The following is a 22272-nucleotide window of genomic DNA, read 5'->3' on the forward strand; positions in this document are numbered from 1 at the left end:
TTAAAGAAAGTGACCCATTTGTCTGACTTTGCCAAGAAGACTAATTATTTGAACACGCCTCTGATGTGCACATCCATTGACGGACACACCAGTGTCTTAGGGATAACTGACACACATGATTTCGTCCTCCTCATTTCTTAGCGACTCCAAGAACAGCTACAAATGTGCAAATGTTGGGAGCATCTTTTTCACAAAGAAATCTCTAATTCTGCCCTGTAGGGTTTTTTCCACAACAATTTCCTGTGATATTTCTAATAGGTTCATTAAAGATCTGGGTGTTCTGCAGTAATCCTTTCGTGTGGTTAGTACCATTTGTGGTCGGTCTTACTTGTGGTTTATATTTGGCCAGAGCATTCACAACCTCAAAAGCCTTTTCCAGATCTTCTCTGTACAGGCTTTAACTGCTTCTATGTACTCTGAATAAAATGTTACTGCTCTGATGCCACATCCCATGAAAATTGCAAATTCTTCCTTAACTATACGAGCTGTTTCCCACTCTAGTCATCCCAATCTCCCTCCTGGTTTCATACTGTCGGTAATATTTTGGCCTCACTTTTGTGTGGAGGCTTTGGGATTTCTTACAGCCTGGTCTTTTTGTTTGGTTTGAAATGCAAATTAATTATTTCTCTAGCTTTTTACTTTGATTTTTGTTTTTAATCCATAAAATACATAAGTGTATCTGTGTAGATCTACTTACTCATACACTGTTTTCATTTCCCTGGGACATTTGGTCAAAGGCAGAAGACAGATTGCTGTCAAAGAGTTGAAAATTGTTTAGCAAGGTAGCGAGCTCAGTCTTACCTTTCCCCTCTGGGTGAGTCTGTGGGTGTTCATTTTTTCCCCCCCATCTCCCAAGTTGTTTGAGCAAGGAAATCATTTCTTGCATACTCTCTGTGTTCTGTTTCATTTGGCTCCTATTTCCTTGGATTCTTTTTTCATATTTTATGCTACCAGCTTTCAGGCATCAAGGCATAATTGAGAGGCATGCCTGGAGTGGACGGTTTGTTGTTAGCTGATAGTTTGATCAACACAGTGGGACTATTCTGCTTGGTCCTGACCTAACACAGGGGCTCACCTTAGTGGACTGTTGTACAAGGATGGTGGCAGGTGCCGGGAATTGCGCACTTCAGCAGAGCTCTGACATACTTGATCTGTTTCTCCTTCCCTCAGGAAAAGCTTTGCCAGCAGAAGTATAATGTCTCCTGCATAATGATCATGCCCCAGCACCAAAGGCAAGGATTTGGACGGCTTCTCATTGATTTCAGTAAGTGAAGTGCTTTACCTACTTTCATGACCCAGGGAGCTGATGGCTGTTAAAAGAAAGAGTAACACATAATTCTTTATTTAACCCACTTTGTTGTTTTTATCCGTAGATAATAGGCTTTCTCTTTTTATTTTACATAGGTTAGAAAATCTTCCTCAAGTGAAAAATTTACTGTTGCTCACTTAGTGTGCTCTAGGAAATTGAGACTAGATTTCTCGGCGGTGTCACTGGCTCACAAAGCCATTACCCCGAATGAACCGGCAGAATCACATTCCATTCTGTGGCGCTCATGCTCATGAGCACCAGAAGAGGCAATTATTTGTGATTAGAGCTAACGGAAGTATTATTTAAAAAGATTTTCAGCTTTCTAAAATTTTACCTATAATCTTATCAGTACTGGGCAAGAAAGGGGTATTTCTGCTTAGAAAAACAATTCTTTAGGTGGCTTATCCTTTGAGACTTTCTAATAGAAATAACTCTTTTATTTTATTAATTTCCCTTTTTTTGTGATGGAAATTATATAATGTTTTTTGTCTAGAAGGTTGCCCAAAAAGTGGTTTTTATACACACTTGTATCTTCAGAGTCTCTTCAATTAAAATTGGAATGACATGCTGAAGTAGGCACAGGATAATGTAAAAAACATGGGTAGTTTTTTTTTTTTCTCCTTGTTTATATTATATGGGATGTGTAAATGGAGTGCTAAGGTACATTGGAAGAATTCATTTCAAAATACCCAGATAACACGAAGGCCAAGTATCCATGATAATAGTAATTTCTGACCATGTAAAAACCTGTCACTAGGAACTATGTGCTTTATTACCAGATTGTAGTTTGTCTGATTATAAACTGAAAGAAGGGAAATTTAGGAAATTGTATATTCTTCCTAAGGTACATCAAATGCAAAAAAACCCCACAATATAAATGTGCTCAAGAAAAATCATGAAGAAACAAATATGCTGCGTCCAGATCTATATTACTAGATACTACAATTTATTAAAGTTGGGGTATAAAATGACTATATAGCAGTTTTAGACAGATGTGCGCAATCTGTCGCCATTGAGAATATTGTTCTTTTTTTGAAGTATTATTTATTGACTATTTTCAGTTAACATTAGTAGTTGTTAATTCATTGTCTTAGTCTTACCCTTTGTTTTCCTGATCTAGTTCTCCCATGGAGGGCCATCTTACCAGGAGGTCACTGTTACTATTTTGCAGAGGTCTAGATGTAATCGGTTCTATGGGCAAATCCCTTTTTTTTGTGTGGCCACCATTTAGAAGTTGTTCATAACCATTGTGGTTTCTGATGTACATAGCAACAGTTCAGGCCTTAACCTTTGATACTTTTAGCATCTGCATGCCTACAGAATAAGGTAAACTCTAGAGCTCAGTATCCAAAGGCTCCTAGCACCTATTTCCAGCTAATTTTTTTAGGCTTTTTCATCTGCTAATCTCTTTTTCCTCAGATATTCTGAGCATGTTTCCATATTTCCATTCTTTGTCTATACAGTCCCTTTGCTAAAGTGACCACTTCCTCCTTCCCCAGCCTCCATGTGTTCAGAATCCTACCCATTGTTAAGAGCCAGCTCAGGAACCTCTTCTGTTTGATGCTACCTCCTGAAGATTCATCTCGTTCCCTTCTTGGCTCCATATCTCTGTAGCATAGCAGTAGACTTAACGCCTGCTTTAGTGGTGATAACTGATGTGTCCTACTTCCAACTGACTATAAACTCCTAAGATACTACCTTCTTTGTTTTCAGTAGGACAGTATGATCAATAATCTGCATTTGATTTATTTTCTTGATTTGAAGCCTGCACCCCAGACCACTGAGGATCATCCGGGCTATTTTCTTGATTTGAATGGAATCTCCAAAGTGGTAACACAGTACTGCTCACAATGATTTTCTACCTAAAATTTAAAGAGGGACTACTGCTTAATGGGTAAAAACACAAGTCTCTAAATAGATTAGTTCTTATTTGTACAGCATAATCTGATAGTGAGACCTTTCACGTAAGAGAACAACCCAGGAACAGAGACGTTCCCTTCAAATGCTAAATCTTTGTGTTAACCGTTTTAGTGAGAACTGTATTGGAGTCTACCCAGTATTTTTAAACCAGAACTTTGGAACCCATTGGAACCTTTCTGGATTGCTCAGGGCCATCACGATGAGCGCCACCCCTTAGGGTGTGTCTGGGTAGTACAGTGCCAAGGGTGTAATTGTTAGATTTTCTCTTTCCTATACCCTTGACATTGCCCCTATGCTGGGGTGGGTAAGCAATGTGGTGAATGATTTGAGTAAACTTGAAAAGGGCTTGGTGTTACTCCTTCATAGAACAGGAAGCTGGGAGAAGAATTTTATAATACTCAATGAAAATGGAAACTGGTGTAAACCCAATAGAAATTCAATTAAAAAAGAAAAAAAAAAAAATCCTTGGCCCCAAAGGTTTTAAAGAAGATAGAATAGGCTGCTGAAAAAATTGATAGCATCTCCTTCTTTGGAGTTGCTTAAAATAATAGTAGATAATATCCTTCTAGAATGATTTAGATCCAGCCTTGCAAAGTAAGGAGATAAACCCCATGACCTCTCACAATCCTCGGCAACCTCATAATTCAGAACTCAGGGCAAAATAGATAACCAAGGTTACTGGTTTTCTAAAATGTGCTGGTTTTTTGTCTTTTTTTAAGGGACCTTTTAATGGTTAGATTTATTTTATTTCTGTTTTGTACATGAGCCCGAGGATCTTTTGGTCAGGGGATGTATTTTCGGTAATTCAAATAAAGTTGTGAAGGAGGAAAATACTTTGTTACTTTATAGTTACTACCAATTTAGGAAGCTGAGACAAGAGCAGTAGGAAGAGAGCTATCGCAGCCCAGCTGCCCACTTGCCCGCTGGATTGGAAACATGGGTGCCCTGCACTGTGAAGTGTGTGGTGTGTATATAAAAAAAGGCAAATCCCAAAGCTCTGAACACTGTTCTCCAGCAGTGGTCATTTGTGGGACTAGATGCTGCCCTGGGAACAAGTTGTTGTCTTACTCTTCCTGGAACAGCCTGCCTGGGGTTTGCGGAGCAGGGCTCCCCAGGAGGTCATCTGCAGAGCTTGGCCCAAAGTGACTAAACGGTACCAACTCCCAGCCCGCTCATAAACCATCTCATGGGTTTTGTGACTCTTTGCTCAGAACCTAAGTGGGTAGTGTGGAAGGAGTGACTGTCAAGGTTGAAGTTGATACCCCATCGTTTCTCCTAGAATCTGAGATTCCTTCTCGTCTCCATCTCTGTCTACACACATGCACACGTCCACACACACCCCATACCCCACAGCCCAGTCATGAGTTCATACTGTAACCTTGCATTCCAGGTCCGCACCACCACAAGGTTTTATTCTGTCTCTCCAGCAGTGAGAACTCTGACTTCCATTATCCACAGTGTACTTCCTGATGTGCTCAGCCCTAGATCACACATTGAGTAGTTTCAGAATTGCTTACTCATACCACCACCTAGAAATCAGGCCTCCTAACTAGAGGTCAATATTTGTATGTATTTGTTTGTTTTTAACTTTATCTGGAGTGTATTTAGTCAAAATACTGTGTTTGAATGTTACTTCGCTTAGTTCTTTTTAATTTTTCCCCCCTTCAGTGTGGTTATGTCATTCATTTGAAATACAGTTAGGCTTTTTTGCTTCCATTTGTTAGCCACTTTAGTTTTTCCTATGTCCTTGGTTTTTTGTCTTCGAAACATAAAACATTATTTTCAGAGTTGAAACTTTATTAAAGGGTGCCCTCAGAGAAGTGTCATTCCCTTCAGCCATTCCCTCTACCCATCCCCAGTCCTTTCCTGCAGATGACTGACCTCACTGGTTTTTCATTTGTCCTTCCCAGGTTTCTTTTTATACAAATGAAAAGATGTGAATTCTCTTATTTCTTCTCCTTTCTTACTCACAAGGGAGCATACTGTAGATAGTCTTTTACATTTTGCTTTTTTCCACTTAATAATACATCCTGGAAATCACTCCTTACTACTTTCTAGAGATCATCTTAGTGGGTTCTGGAACCCTCCTAGGTATGGGAATATAGGATGTTCCCCAATATTTCAGTTTTAAAAGTGCTGTAGTGTTGGGGCGCCTAGGTGGCTCAGTGGGTTAAGCGTTTGCCTTGGGCACAGGTCATGATCTCAGGGTCCTGGGATCGAGCCCCACATCGGGCTCTCTGCTCAGCAGGGAGCCTGCTTCCCTCCCTCTCTCTGCCTGCCTTTCTGCCTACCTGTGATCTCTCTCTGTCAAATAAATGAATAAAATCTTAAAAAAAAAAAAGTGCTGTAGTGAGTAGCCTTGGGCTTATTTTGACTGATACATACTTATGTAGCAGGTTTGGTTTATCATATATGCTTTTAGTTGTTCAAGACTCTGCTTGGCTGGGCAGTAGATAAGCTGATAATGAATTGTCTTTTACTCAAGCCTGCAGAGCCAGAAGCCTGCCTGGGGAGCAGGATGTAAAACCCATCCTCCGCAGCTGACCCAGGAAAGCAAACTGATTCAGCAATAGGTTGCAGAACATTGTTCCAGGTAGTGGTGAAAGAAGGTGGCATCATTAACTTAACTCATGTGTTTGTTATAAATGCATTTATTTTATTCTAAATTGGATACCGGAGGAGGATAGTGAAATGTGACTTCATTCTTTTTTTTTTTTTTTTTTTTTTTTTTTTTTAACCTGTTCACGCAACCTTTGTTGACTGGCGGGGGGAGAAGTGTAGTGGTGCCCATCCTCGTTTGGCACTCTACCAAACACCAATGACAAAAATGAAGAAGACATAGTTCTTTCTCGGTGGTCAAGTTCACTGAGTCAACAGTTGCTGGATAGTATGTTTGTGCGGTATATATTGAGAACTCATAACAAGTTGAATGAAAACATTCCAGACCAAGAGAATCTGAATCATGATCATGTGAGGAAACATGTTAGATGTTTGAGTAACTGCAGAAGGAACTCCAGGTAGATTCAAGATTTAGATGATCCGAGGTGCCTGGACGGTTAGGTGTCCAGCTCTTGCTTTCCTGATTTCAGCTCAGGTCATGATTTTGGGACTGGGAGATCAAGCCCCGCATCGGACTCCATGCTGGATGTGGAGCCTGCTTAATATTCTCTTCCTCTGCCTCTCCCCCTGCTTGCTTACTCTCTCTCTTTAAAAAAAGAAAGATTTTGGGTGGCTCAGTGGGTTGGGCCTCTGCCTTCGGCTCAGGTCATGATCTCAGAGCCCTGGGATCTAGCCCCGCATGGGGCTCTCTGCTCGGCAGGGGGCCTGCTTCCTCCTCTCTCTCTGCCTGCCTCTCTGCCTGCCTCTCTGCCTGCTTGTGATCTCTCTGTCAAATAAATAAATAAAATCTTTTAAAAAAATAAATAAAAAAAGAAAGATTTAAATGATTAACAAAAAATGAAAACACAAAAACTTTTAAAACGTAGAAGAAAGGATGTGCAATCCTCTGATCCTTGGATGGTCAAGGACATCCTAACACTAAGTGTTAACACAACGAAAGAAATCACAGAAGCATATACAGATGGTTTGACTATGTAAAAAAGGTAAAATGTCTATACAGTAAAAAAATTTTTTAATATTTTAAAAGCAAACATAATGGGAAAGATGTTTGCAACAAACATGCCAGGCAAAGCTTTGACAGCTATAGAATTTAAACAAATATTTAAAAGGAAGGGTTTGATCGTGTTAAAGCATAAACCTTAATAGAAAAATGAGCAGAGGACATGAATGCAGAATGCACAGAAAAGGAAACTCTTTGGTGGCAGCAAGGTTGCTGACATTTGCTGAGCACCTACTGTGTGTCAGCCACTTTCTTGAGAGTGCTGACTCATACAACACAACACTGGTTGAGACATTTTAATCTTGTTTTATGGGTGAGGAAACAAGGCTCAGCTATACTGACTACAAATGGCACCGCTCTAGTTTGAGTCCAAGCACTTAGACTTTAGGCCACGTTGCTCTGAAGTCTGTCAAGTACAAATGGCTAATTAAAATGAGAAAAGGAGAAAACCAAAAACTGTTGGTGATTTAAAAATGCAAATTCAAATAACTGCAAGATTATAATTTTTTGCCTACCAAATTAGCAAACACTTTTAAATATAGCCAGATCTAAGTTGACTTAGGTGGGCTCTTGTATTTATACTGGAGGAGGTGTAAATTGGTAGACATTTTCCAGAACTTTGATGGCATATATCAAAAACATCAGAAAGAAATTTATTCTAAGGAAATCAGTATACTTTCGTCAGTATGCATTAATTTCATATTTAATGTAACATGTTTTGTTTTGTGTTAGTTTTTTAAAGAGTGGACTTTCCTGCTCCTTTCCCCCCTCCCCCAATTATAGCAGTATAAACCCATAGTAGAAAGTTAGAAAACATAGATAAAATACCAAGAGAAAATTAAGTCCCCCACACTTCTGTTACTCAAAGAGTTAATGTTTTGGTACAGTTGTCTGTCATGGTGTCATTGTTTATAGTAGAAAGAAAAAACTGAAACCCTCTCAATATTCAAAAGTAAGAGAGAACCATTACCCTGAGAAAATTACGGTACATCTATATAATAGAATATTAGTTATTAAGAATTAATATTCTAGGGGCACCTGGGTGGCTCAGTGGGTTAAGCCTCTGCCTTTGGCTCAGGTCATGATCTCAGGGTCCTGGGATCGAGCCCCGCATTGGGTTCTCTGCTTGGCGGGGAGCCTGCTTCCTCCTCTCTCTCTCTCTCTCTGCCTGCCTCTCTGCCTACTTGTGATCTCTGTCTGTCAAATAAATAAATTAAATATTTTTTTAAAAAAAGAATTAATGTTCTAAAGAATTTTTAATGAAATAGGAAGATGGTTATAATAAATACATGGTTTTTTAAAATTGTATATATGTATGTTCTCAATTACATAAAAAGTATGTTCAAAGAAGGGAAAGAAACACACTTCCAGATTATGTCTAGAATTAGAATTACAGGCAGTTTTTATTTTCTGCTTCCTACTTTTTGCTGTAAAAAGTGAAGAAAACTAGGAATCCGTGAAGGCCTGACCTAGGGGAGTGGCAGCGAGGACACGTGGAAATGAAGCAGGTATTTTCCTATTCTGCAGCAGGTAGGACTCTGCCCAGCGCCTCTGCTGCTCAGTCAATGCTAGATGAATGGATGAATGAACTGAGCTTGGGAAAGATAGTGAGTGCAGCTTTGGCCACGTTGCCTTCACTGTGATCATGACCGTCCATGTGCAGTTTTCCTGGGAGTTTGGAGCTCAGCAGGGGAATGGATTAAAGGCAACTCCTGGGAGTGGTAGGCAGACGTAGTGGGGGCAACCATCGATATCGATGGGAACAACCCAGGAGAGCATAGGGAGACAGAGCTGAGAATGGAGTCCTTGAAGTTACAACGTGTTAAGGGCTAATAGAGGATGAGGACGTTATCAAGGCTACTGAAAATGGTCCAAAAGTAGGAAAAGAATCAGGGGAGAAAGGTGTCAGGGAAGCAAAAGAGGTCAGCCTTGCAACAACAGTCGTCTTAATCCTAGCTGACCTTTCTGGAGCACTTACTGTGTGCCAGGCATTGTCCCCTGAATCACGCAGGTTAATGTGCTCCGTCCTTGCAAAGACCTTAGGAGGCTGGTTACTGTTATCACTAAGAAACCTGTCCAGAATCACTCCCCAGCCAGTGTTCAGTGCCCCAGAGAAGAAGATTAAGAGACGGTGTAAGAAGTATACTTTGGAGGACCGTGGTTTTTGTGGAATTTTAAAAAGTGAATTCTGAAAGCTTAACCATCAAGGGATGCTTTAACCATCAAGGAACCTGGTTTGTTTGTTGTTGCTGTTGGATTTTGTTTTTGGTTTTTGTTTTTTTTTTAAGATCTTATTTATTTATTTGACAGAGAGAGATCACAAGTAGGCAGAGGGTGAGGGGAAGCAGGCTCCCAGCTGAGCAGAGAGCCTGATTTGGGGCTCGATCCCAGGACCCTGAGATCATGACCTGAGCTGAAGGCAGAAACTTAACCCACTGAGCCACCCAGGCACCCCTGGTGTTTGTTTTTTAAACTACAGAGGCTGGAGCACTGGTAGCAAGAAGGCCAGGGAGCAGTGATGGGAAAAACAAAAAGTGATATCCAGACGGGTTGTTTGATGCAGATTCGGAAAGGGCATTTGATGAAATTCCAAATTTCTTTCCTAATTTAATCAAACATGCTAACGAGAATTATAAGAATACTAAATCTTAACTTTCTTCCTTGTTTGTTTCAGCCTTGGCATAACCTTGGGGAAGGTTTTATAAAGGGTAGATGACAGTGGGTCCAAAAGTCTACAAACTTACACCTTCAGTCTTCTGAGACTAGTACATAGCCAGTAAGTTTATCAGTTACATAAATTATCCATTAACTGTACACTTAGGCATTTTTAAAAATTAGTGTCTGTTTATTTGTAGACTAATGATGAAAGTTTGTAAGCAGAATCAATTCTTGGCTTGCTTCATTCAGTATTAAAATACCGTGCAGGGTCTCAGGATTGTCTTTTATGAAATAGAACTCGAGAGGACGTAGGAGTGATTGAATGAATTAGGACTTGCAGGAAGTCCTGTTTGCTGACCTTTTCCGTGATTTCAGTTGAGGGGTTTCTCTGTGGTTTTTGTGAGAAATGTATACCATTTAAGAACTGAGTCTGTGTTAGGTGAGTGCCGCTGCAAGTTGAGTGCGGATGACCCAGTTTTGTGCCTACGTGTTACGACTTTGGTCACCTTGTTAGTGTAGTCAGCAGTGTCCTTTGACTTCTCTTTTCTTCAAAATGCCACACATATACACACACATACCTGGATTTAAGAAAAACAGGAATATAAGAGACTTGGGAGGAAAGATGCCTCTTGGTACCATAATACCTAGTTTCTTTCTCGCTGAGAATTACTGGGTTAATGTTCCACACCTTCATTCTTTCTCCCTTTTGGTTCTAATGACAGGGATTTCTCAGGTACCTAGAGAGTCCAGGCTTGTCTTTCCTTAGCCTTCTTAGAACTCTTGACTGATTTCCTGAGGAAGCACTCCTTAGAACAAGGAAGCATCTTCTGAGTGGTTTTCCCACTTCCTCCTTCTCAGAGCTCTTCTAGGTCCATCAGACAGAATTAGAAAGAAAGGATGTGCTGTTCGGAGGGTAACTATATCCACTCTCTCAAAGAGAGAACAACTTCTTCCCCCGTATCTTAGATGCTAGCCACTGGCTTAAATGTTGTAATATTTGATACCTAAATTCAGGAGTACGCGTCATAGTAGTTGAGGTCATCCGCTAGCAACTTGCAGTTTTAATAGTCTGCCTTCAACACACTATTGTAAAAGGGCTGCCACTTAGAAACTTTTCAAAGCACAATTTAAGTAAAACTTTAGGATTTAAGACGAGGGCCGTCTGGGTGGCTCAGTGGGTTAAGCCTCTGCCTTCGGCTCAGGTCATGATCCCAGGGTTCTGGGATGGAGCCCCACATCAGGCTCTCTGCTCAGCAGGGATGGTGCTTCTCCTGCTCTATCTGCCTGCCTCTCTGCCTACTTCTGCCTACTTGTGATTTCTCTCTCTCTCTCTCTCTCTCTCTCTCTCTCTGTCAAATAAATAAATAAATAAAATAATAATAAAAAAATTTAAGACTACTTTTAACGAGAGATCTAGAGTTGTTTCATCCTACCTGAAAACTTTTTTGGAGCAATTTTTTTTCCTTTTTAGAGATTTATTTATTTATTAGAGAGAGAGTGAAAGAGCACAAGCAGGGGGAGCGGTAGGGGGAGAAGCAGGCTCCCCGCAGAGCAGGGAGCCTGATGCAGAACTCAGTCCCAGGACCCTGGGATCATGACCTGAGCTGAAGGCAGACGCTTCACTATTTGAGCCACCCAGGCGCCCTGGAGCAAATTTTTGATACTAACAGGCCTCTCTCCAGGTAAATAGGAATTTTAATTTAGAAATCCAGTTGGTTGTATTCTAGTAAGGCCTGTTTTCCCCAACTGCTGGTAAACTCTTAATTTGCTGAGACTGTATGGGGGTCACTAACTTCTTTCTGACAGCAAGTTGAGTATAATTTTAGGGTGAGCACATTCTTTCCAGGAGCTGGTCCTGGCCTGACAGGGCCTGGTGACACATCCCACCTCAAGGGTCTCTGGGCATCACTGTCCTTCCCAGCGGGTGACCTGAGAACAGTTATAGGGAGGCACAGATAGCACGACCTTCAGCACCATGGTGGCCAGAACTCTGGTGCCTGTCATCTCATTTTGAGCAGTGTCATCCTTTACCCGAGCAAGACATGTGAATTCTGTCTTCTCTGTGATGGGGTAGAGGCCGGGAAGCACATACTTGGGGCCTCAGTTCTCCCTTCGGTAGGTTGCAGTGTAAGTAGTTCGCTTTCCCCCATTTCTGAGCCCTACAAGCTGAGCATCAAAGGTTTTGAGGGACCATGACAGTGTCTCTTAGGGACAAGTTACATGACTGAAACTCTCTGATTCCCTGTAAGTAAAGTGAATGAAGGAGCTATAAATTTGACATGTGGTATTTATTTCCTTATGCAACTTTTATTTAATAGTTTTCTCCTTTTTCAGTGGCACCGACTATTAAAAAATGCTAAAGGCTAAGCCAAGTGTAGAGTCACTTAGAAAGTTGCATGTGTCTTTTGTGTATTTATTATTTATTGCCCATTTCCTTCACCAAAAGTAAGATTCCTGGGGATAAAGACTTTGTTCTCAGGGGCAATCTCACCTCCTGGGCGAGCCTGGCACTTAGTGGGTCCTTATTATTTGTTGACCAAATGTTGAATGAATTACTGTGAGAAGAGCTTCTTAATGTACTTTCCTCACACGTGATTCTTATGAAGAGTTTAATTTTATTAGAACATAATCAGTCAGCTGTGGTTTACTTACTTCCAAAAGATGTCAGGTGTGCCCTGCCTCCTTTTGAGGGCTGGTGTCTTTGTTCAAGCTCAGCTTCTATCTTAGGATCATTTAAGCTGCGTCAGAAAGAAGATTGCCATTATCCACTGTTACCCTTGGGCGGAGAGATGAGAGCTGTGACAGAATTCACATTTACACACGGTTGGTTGAAGAGAGAAGCTTCTCTTTTCCTGACTTTCATCAGATAATTCATTTCTTCATGCATTTATTTTGGAAGGAAAATTCCAACTTCCGTGTTAAGGAACCGTCAAGAAAGCTTTTTTTTTTCTTTGCAGAGCTCTCCCGGCAGCTCTCTCTCTGGGTGAGCACAGCAGCCCGGGCAGTCATTAAAGAATAATCAATTATGCTTTTGAAATGGGGCTCAGGTCCTTTATAGCCTTCTCTGAGATATCCTCCCCACACGTCCACCATGACACTTGTGGAAACACTGGACCAGCAGCTGTGTCCTCAGACTTCTGGGTTTTGGAAGACGTGCTTTGACTTACAGAAAAATAAATATCATGGTGACATATATATTTAATAGGATTCTAGTTTATAGTATAATAAGGAAAATGGCTACTTTTCCTTATTTTCTTGTTATAGTATGTTGTGCTAAAAGCCTTTGTCATGACTGTTTTATGACATTGGGCTGAAGTGCAATATATTTTAATATGTTGAAGATAACATCAAGGTTGAAAATTGAGCTCTCGGTGATTTATTCATCGAGGTTGACTGTTACCGAATGCATAGAAATGAGTTGCATGAGGCAGTGCAGCTAACGATTTATTTATGTATCTTTTTTTTTTTTAACAAAGCTTGTCATAAATAAGAGCAAATAAATAGCTCTTATGGAATAGTTTGTATTCATTGCATCAATGATAATGTTGTAAATAAGAAACATACGGTCTAGAGCTACCGTTTCTCCTTACATAGCTTAGAATTTTTTCAAGATTTGGCAGGCAGGTGGATTGTTTTTACAAACCTTTTTGTCTGTTTGGATTTCTGACACTGACCGGCATTTGTAGTGAGTCATTTTGAAACCATACTACTGGGCAAATTCTGTTCACATAATTAGTTTGGGAAAACCTGTCTTCAGCCAAAAAGAGAAGCTTGACAGCACTATCATGAGGGTCAGGCTGGCCCACTGCTGAACTCCAAGCCGTGAGCACAGTGGGATACACGTAGTAGGTGAGCCAAAAAAGGGTCTGTCGTGGGAGTAAGTAAATAAGGGAATGCCGACATCTCATCAGCGCTCTTCTGTGTGTCCCTGACAGCACCTATCACAGTCACCTAGCTGGCTTAGGGCAGCTGATTTTTGACCTGAGATCTCTCCGTCTGTTTTTTGCCCTTCTCCATTCCCGGATCACTTCTTCAGTAAACATGCTTTATGTTATGTGGACTCTGCCAAGGGCTGACCTAGGTGATGAGACCATAAGGATAAAGGGTCCCGGCCTTGCCCCTAGGCTAGTGGGTGGTCGGCACATGAAGGATTCATCCCAGGCACACGACACTATGTTTGGGTGACACACGGGGCTGTGCCAGGACAGAAGAGGAAATGACTCCAACTCTTTTCCTTTTCCCACTTCAGGTACATGCAAGGGAAGAATGCTTCCTAAGATCAAGAGTCTGTTCTGATTGATTAAGATGAGTACTATACCTGGTTTTGGTTTCCAGGGAACCAGTCCCCTTAAACATACTTCCCAGTTTGTAGTCTTAACATTTGCAACACAATATCCTAAGATAACATCCTCTCCTGATGGGATTTCTGACCAGCACATTTATAATTTCAGCTGTCTATGAAGTAGTATTTTTTTTCCCACATCAGTTTGTTTTGGGAAAAACAAAAGAGTTTTCTCTCATTTGTTTAGAATTCTGGTAGGAAAATACTAGTTAGGAATCTGATTTTTTTTTTCCTTCAATCATCAATTTGTGGTTAGCTTGTTTTTACTCTAGTATTAGTGGTACATGTTCATGTTTACTAATACAAAAACCTCTTTTGTAATTATTTCTATTGAGTCCTCCTTTGTGTTAACATCATAGAGGAGCTCCTTTTTTTTCAACAAAATTGTTTTAAATTAAAGTTTATGAAGTGCTTTAAAATAGTTGAGTGGATTAAAAGCAATTCAGTTATGCATGTAACTGTCTACATTGAAAAAAATACACAACGTGATTATATAACAGAAAATTAAAAATGTGTTGGTGCAATCTTCAGGAAATGTAATACAGGTAGACCTCACTGTACACAATATATTTGCATATGTCCTTTTGGGGGGCAGGTTGAATCATTTAAAATGATGCAGAGAGTTCTTTCTGTAAAAAGGAGTGTTTGGACTGTTTCTTCTTTCATACTAGATAGCAAGGAGGCAAATGCTATTAAGACCTTTTCAAAAGGGCTCAGAATTTAACTTGAAGAGGCTCCCACAGGACAATAAATATAACAGTAAAGACAACAATTGAAACTCACCAAATGTTTAAACTCACACATTCATAATAACACTTAAATTTAGAGGATGATAGGGACCAGTTCATTATCCTAAAAAATGGATAAATAAATCATTTAACTTGCCTCTCCCATATGAACTATACCACTAGGTAAACAAATGGTTAATGAGGGTAAACATCTTTTTATAAACATATTCCAGCTAACAAATGAAAAGAAAAGGAATGAAGTGATAGAATTAAAACATGGCTGTTTGGGGTGCCTGGGTGGCTCAGTTGGGTTAAAGCCTCTGCCTTCAGCTCAGGTCATGATCCCAGGATCCTGGGTTCAAGCCCTGCATCGGGCTCTCTGCTCGGTGGGGAGCCTGCTTCCCCCTCTCTCTTCTGCCTGCCTCTCTGCCTACTTGTGATCTCTGTCTGTCAGATAAATAAATAAAAATCTTTTTTTTTTAAAGTGATTTTTAAAAAAATAAATAAAAATAAAACATGGCTGTTCTGCGATTTTGCCAATGAATTAACTGATCTAGACCTTGAACTTCAGTAGCAGCAGACACTGTGGAAAGGGACACAGCCAGAAATTATATGCTTCCTGATCAAAGGATATGCCATCACCCGTAGTTTTGCTAGAGGATGGAACCTAAAGTCTCACTGAGCCTCTGGATCCAGCTGCCATTTTGTAGGAACACAGGAAAGAGGAACAAATTGAACTGCATCACGTGTATGCAATCAGCAAAATCCAGATTATGGAAACCCTTTAGGTCAGATAGCCCCAGTTCATCAATAGATAAATTATAAGAAAAAGGAAGGGGTGGAGAGGGGAACCCATAGACTTAACAGAGACTTAAAAGATACAGTCTTTTAAATGGGCAAGACTGTATTGTGGTACCAGGGATATGTTGGTGGTAAAAGTATATAGAAACACAAGGGATTACCATGAAAGTCGGGGTAGTGGTTCCTTTTTTTTTTTTTTAAGATTTTATTTATTTTTTTGTCAGACAGAGATCACAAGTAGACAGAGAGGCAGGCAGAGAGAGAAGAGGAAGCAAGCTCCCTGCTGAGCAGAGAGCCGGATGCGGGGCTGGATCCCAAGTCCTCGAGATCTTGACCTGAGCCGAAGGCGGAGGCTTTAACCCACTGAGCCACCCAGGCATCCCAGGGTAGTGGTTCCTTGTGAGGGAAAAAGGAGAGGTGACTGGGATGGGACAAATGGAAGGTTTTATGGCGTGACTGGCAAACTTCTATTTCTTGATCCTGGGTGATGATTACAAGGGTGGTTCCCTTTCATTCAGCTATATATTGTTTAATATTGTTTCCTAAATCTATGTTTTATTTTTATTGTTGCAGCCATTTTTATTGTTTTTATTGTTTGTTTGTTTGTTTTAAGAAAGTGATGGTCTTAAAATGGGAGTCCATGCCCTATGGTATCTCTTTGGAGCTTAGATTTTTGTAACTCTTAAAATGAAAACTTTGATTTATTGGTGGCATTAGGTTAATGATGTTTTTAAAAGTGATACAGTTTTTCGGGTGCCTGGGTGGCTGACTTGGCTTAGCTCTGACTCTTGGTTTCGGCTTGGGTCATGATCTTGGGGTCATGGGATTAAGCCCCACGTCAGGCTGCACATTGGGTGTGGAGCCTGCTGTAGATTCTCTCCCTCTCCCTATGCACCTCGCCCCCCCCCAACTCCTGCTAGCAGTCTCTCTCTCTAAAAGAAAATAAAAAACAAGCAAAATAAAAAGTAAAATAAAAAAGAGTTTTCCACTTTTACTGTTTTAAAATCAAAATTTGTGTACAGCTATTTGGTGTCTTGGGAGCTTCTCCACATCAGACTTTGCAAGACTAGTTTTATGTGAAGGAAATGTACTGAAATGTACCAGAATCATATCCTCTCAAGTGTTGAGTCTAGTCCATTAGAAAACTCCATTTCTGTGAATTGTGTTTCCACTCTTAAACCTAGAGAAACATAATTGAAGAGTTGTACGTTAACCGAGTGGTGTTAGACTAGTGCGTTCAGAGAAAGAATGGCTGTGAGGATAGGGGTGGATGGGAGAGAGAACACCATACGGAGAGGCCCAGCAGCATTGGAAGCTCTCACGTTCCTTGTCTGTCTGTCTCGCCCTTCTTGCCCTCTCCTCTCTTCCTTCCCTCCCTCTCTTTTCTCTTTTTCTCTTTCTTGATTTAAAATGAGGGAAAGCACCACTGTAACTTCCTTCCTCCCAGAATGCTGGGGTATTCAAAGTTCTGGTATTTGGGGCAGATCCTTAGGCACCAGAAACCGTGCTTACAGAAGAGAAAAGATGTTAAATGCTAGATTTTAAGAAAGGGAAAGAAAAAGGCTAGAGTGTCTTAAAATATGCTGAAAGGAAGTTTTGCTGATTATTTATTGCAAAAAACAGGCTTCCTTCTTCTTAAGAAGATGATGGTTCTGTGTTCATAGATTAGAAGTCCTGCCCTGTGGTTTGCCCAGTGTTGGAGCTTTTCCCCATGAATTTAAGGAAGTTAATGAGATTTTTTTTTCCTACCAAAGCAGAAGATACGTCTGAGAACTCTTGACAGCCTTCTACCCCTGCAGCTTTTCAAGTTGCATCCAGTTAAAAACTTGGAGACCATAATGAATGTTGTTAGTGAGAAAATAAAATGAATGACGTCTGTGAATTTGTTTTAAATGTTGTTTATTTTACCAAATAATTTAGATAAATCTTTCCTGAGGAGGAAGCGAAATCATCGGGTTTCATTAATAATCTGCAGCTTTTCGGAGGATTACTTTGAAATACCTCCCTGACAACTCTTCATAAATTAAGCATAAACTTTCTTTGACCTTATCACACATAATTAAATAGCTATTGAAGGGTTAAACCCAACTAAAAAAGCAATTCTGTATCTCCGTCCCCATTCTCCTGCAAAATTATACAGGAAGTTTCTTTTGGTTCTCAAGCAGGGTAATTACAAGAGACAGTTACATAATTTACAGTTTCAATCTGCTTGTCCATAATCACACACTTCCACCTACTTGTATATACCCCATGAGTATCTGCCTTGTACTTTGATTTGTAAATGATGATTGCAGTGTGATTGATTGCTTGCAATGCAGCATATTGAATTGATTCTTAAAAACGAACTTTAGCTGTTAACATGTCTATTCGAGTTCCTGTTATTTATGTAGTTTGTGGTTCTTGCGTTCAGCAGTTGCATAGTAGTTTAGAAATTAAACTCCCAGAGCTTTTTTCCTTATTAAATTTAGAAAATGGAGTGTCTCTGCACACCCTGACTAGGAAAGCGCCTGGAACATAGGACACACTCAGCTGCTGAACATAGGACTAAACCACTCCAGTCCTTGGAAAGATGAACGGAGATTCTTTGATTAACAGTGACCCCGCAGTAAAAGGCTCACGGGGATAATACCGTGGCCATAGCTGTGCTGATACTAATATATTGTTACTGAAGGCTCAGCTCTAAGCGCTGCTGGCTTTAGGGAGGCAGTGTTAAGAGTGGACTTGGAGAAAGTTATCACCTACCCACTGAAGGGCTCTTAATGGGCGTCTTTTAATAAATACTGCCAGGGATGATATTTTATACATTTTTGTTTCTCCAACAGCTAACATCTAACTCTAGCCACTTTGGGCTCTAAGGTTCCTATAGGATTAAAGACTAGATACCTAGGTGACACCAGAGCTGCTGGCAAACCAGCCAGCCACTTAGTGGGGCACCTCATCCCACCACAGCCTGCACATGGGCTGCCTGTCTGCCAAAATGGGCTCATCAGTCACCCAGTGGGACGCCGCCATTTATTGCCAGAGGTTTTTACCTTAAATCCTGTTGGAAAGTGTTTGGGGGATATATATATATATATATATATTTTTTTTTTTTTTTTTTTTTTTTAAGTGAAAAGAGATGTTTTCGAGTTCTGTAGACCAGTGGGATGGGACTGTTCGTCTAAATGACCTGGGGACAACTGGAGATGGGTTCCCCACCTTACGTTTTCAACATTAATGATCAGTCAGATTGGGCAATGATCTGTGCTTTGATTTTCAAACGTTATCCCAAAAACTGACAGATTCCCTTTGAAATGTAATTTGAGGACAAAGAAAACCTTTAGAGAGATTTGTATTCCTCACTTTTTCCTTTCTTCAGTCTTGCTGTAGGATTGTGTTTGCTGTGTGAAAGCTTATCACTCAGAATTAATTTCTTTGTTCTGTTTTAGAAAATTATAGCTGGTACACACACACACAGAATTTTGGGCGGGTTGTGCGAGAGCCAGCGAAAAGGAGAGTTGCTCTTCTAACCGTTCCGATTCCCAGAGTCCCAGAGCTTGGTTCTGAAATCATGGCAGGGTCCACGCTGATAGAAGCACTTTCCCTTAGTCTGCGGGTAGGATTAGACCAGACAGCTCGCTGTGAACCACCTCAGCTGCCCCCACAGAACCTCAGCCTCAGTTGTTGCTTTTATTAGTTTATCTAAGGAAAAGTTCAATTACAACGTTCCAACAACCAGAGAATGGTCTTACAGGTGAGGCACTATAAGCAGCTCTTTGCTTGGACCAGATGCTTCATTTAAAGTGCGTACGTGTTGAGTGCGATGTTTAAAATCTTACAAGTTCTCAATGGTAAATTCTTGTTACCAGGATTTTGTTGCTTAGGCGTGAACATTTTATCCAGGTCTTACCTTGGAAGAATTAAATTTGTTTCTGAAATAGTTTTTTGGATTGAATCTCTAAAGTGGACTTTTGCCTGTTTATAATAGAGAGGAAACAATTTTAAAATGCCAAATTACTTCATCTTAAAAATGTTTTGTGTTTGAAAATTTGTTTTTCCTAAAACTTGCCAGAATTTAAAAGTGATTTGAGCTGTGGAAAATCAAAAAAGGTCAAAGAGGAAGGCATTATTTTGACATGTCTTTCTAATTTCTATCACTTCAAAGGCCATGGTCCTAGTACTTTCTCTTTACCTAACTAGAGGTGCCTCTGGGTGATGGGTCAGAGCTTAAAGTTAGATTGGTAATAAGCAGTGGGCTTCATGAAGAATGTGTTTCCTTCCCAGTTATATTTAAGGGAAGATCTTTTTGAAAATCCTGCCCCAAAAGGTTTAGTTTGGGAATAAGTGATATTGACAGATCTCTTTCTCCGTGACCATTTCAGCCTTTGTCAGAGGTGCCTCGTTTTCATAACGAAGAAATTGAGAGGCTCAGTCTATTTCATATGTGATCATCTTCTTAGAGAAATTATGTTCTTCTAGTACACCAGACCAGAACCTTGCTGGTGTGGTAACATGCTGTATGTAAACAAATACTCCTCAATTAAACCTCTGAAGAAAGAAAACTCCTGTGTGAAGTCTGTCCCTCTTTCCCGAGTGACCATCTCCTCCCTTTAGCCTCAACTCTTAGATGCCTCCTTTTTCCCCAAGATTAAACTTCTACTTGGATTTCTCATCGGCCAACACTGCTACTACCACAGCCCTTTGGGGTGGCAGTAGTGGAGCAGTGGGACTGGTGTTGCACCCCTGTTTAACATTCTGGCCATGGTAGAGTCCTCAGGACCCTCTGTTTAATACAACCCATAATACATGTCCATGACCAGTTTGGCCCGAGATAAGCAGGAGTTGAGATTGGGTAGGATACAGACATCTGTGGTTTTTAAAAGCCCCTAAGTGATTCTGATGTATAGCCAGGTTGAGAAGCATTGGGCTAGACTAGAGGATAAAGAAAGGAGAACTAGAGCCATTCTCAATGAATTAGATTATCCGTTATAAAAATACCATTGACTCATTTTTGGCCTGTGACTATCTCACAGAGGTCTGTCTCTGGCCCTGGTCATCCCCAACTCAGAAGCCCGTTCACAGGTGTTCACCCTCCTCAACACAGGGGCACCACAGAGGGAGGAGCGTCCCCTTTCCTGCTGCCTGATGCCCTATTTGTGGGTTCATATAATAGGTGAGTTCCTATATTCCACGGGTGACTGACACACAGAATGACCACCTTCTTCACGCCCAGTCACAGAATCATGGAACTCTTCTAGTAAGTTCCAGCATGGTCTGTAGGTTTTTGCACAGACACACAGCAGCATGGGGTCGTGCCCCTACCATATGCTCTTCCCCAGGGAGGTGAAGGAGCCTCCTTCCTCCCCCCAGTGGGCATGGCCAGGAAGGAAGCGGGTGCCTGGTTCAGTGAGAGACCAGTGTTGCCTCCACATAACTGAGCCAGACCTCAGCATCCTGAGCAGTTTGCTCAGGAGCTTGTGAGAAGGGAGATCTTAAAAGGCGGCCTAGATAGGCACAGTCTGGTATGTGACCCAGAGCAGCCAGCCTTCCTTCCCCCAAAGACCCGCTGTCTCCTTCCTCTGGGTTTCGCTGGCTCAGACCATTTTCCCAGGGACAAACTTGGGTCTTCTAGAACATTTGGGTCTTTGTTTCATCTGTCCTGGGACTGTCTCTGGGTACCTCTGATGCCCTCAAGCAATCATTGTTATTGTGGTTTGAAGGCCTTGCTGTTTTCTGAGGATAGTCCTTGAAGTTAAGGACTTAAGGGCCAAAGGGAATTTGGGGGAGCACAGAACTGTGCTTGCTGTGAACTGCAGTTGCCAGTTTCTTAAGATCATTCCTGAGGCAGAATACGTTGTGTGTTTTTTTTCATTGCTGCTTTCTTTAATTAAATTTATATTTGGGTGGTTAGCTGGGGGGTTAGGGAGAGGAGAGGAGAACTTTTGTCTGAGGCATTGGAGTAAATGGATGATTTTTAGGTGCCTAAGGCAAAAGTAGGAAAACAGAGGTAGCTCTTCTTAACCTGATTTTGTAGAGCAGTCTGCCTTCTTCCTTCTGTCCACATTCTCTTTCATGTTTTCTTTCTTCCCCTACATTAAGTACATCTAGTCACCCAAATGATCCCCTTGAGGTTTCATTCATTCATTATTTTAAATAACGATAGTAGCTAACATGTAGCATTTCAATAACGTGCCAGGCATAGTTCTGCATGCTTTACATTTATGCATTTAATTCTGATGACATCCCTAAGAGGAAGGTACAATTATTCTTCCAAATTTTATGGATGGGGGACCTGAAGCGTAGAGAGGTTAAATAACTTGGCCAGCCAAGGTCACATAGTTGGTACATAGTGGACCCTGGATTCCATTCCAGGTGGTCTGGTTCTAGCACCTTTGCTCTTAAGCAACCTGTAGTCCCTCGTATGACCTGTCATACTATCTTTAGTAAGTGCCATATTGTTTTAAAATACCTGTGGCCTTGTTGCCCAAGTTTTAAAAATTCTTGTCATTTTTTTATTTAATGTGGATGGTCTCAAAAGTATGGTCCAGGGACTCTAGGGGATCCCTAAGGCCCTCTTAGGGAGTCCGCAAGGTCATAACTATTTTCAAAATAATACTAAGATGTTACTTGTACTTTGCACTCTTATGAGTGTGCATTGGAGTTTTCAAGCAATTTCATGACCTGTGATATCAAGCAGATTGAATACCAAAGCAGATATGAGAATGTAGCTTTTCCCTTAAACCAAACAGTAAAGAGATTTGCAGAAAAATGCAAAACAGCGTCACCCTTTTTTTTTTTTTTAAAGATTTTATTTATTTATTTGAGAGAGAGACAGTGAGAGAGAGCATGAGCGAGGAGAAGGTCAGAGAGAGAAGCAGACTCCCCATGGAGCTGGGAGCCCAGTGTGGGACTCGAT

General features: G+C 40.9%; 1 protein-coding gene across 1 annotated transcript in view; it reads left to right on the plus strand.

Moving 5' to 3' along the window:
* LOC111144930 (lysine acetyltransferase 6B) overlaps nt 1-22272 on the plus strand; it is a 188178-nt gene that overhangs the window by 150612 nt on the left and 15294 nt on the right. Inside the window, exon 13 of the mRNA XM_022499539.1 lies at nt 1171-1264. Coding sequence (XP_022355247.1) covers nt 1171-1264 — 94 coding nt within the window. The remainder of the gene's footprint in view (nt 1-1170; nt 1265-22272) is intronic.

The sequence above is a fragment of the Enhydra lutris genome, unplaced genomic scaffold, assembly GCF_002288905.1.
Source record: "Enhydra lutris kenyoni isolate GAN:26980312 unplaced genomic scaffold, ASM228890v2 scaffoldscaffold12, whole genome shotgun sequence".
NCBI classification, from domain to species: Eukaryota; Metazoa; Chordata; class Mammalia; order Carnivora; family Mustelidae; genus Enhydra; species Enhydra lutris.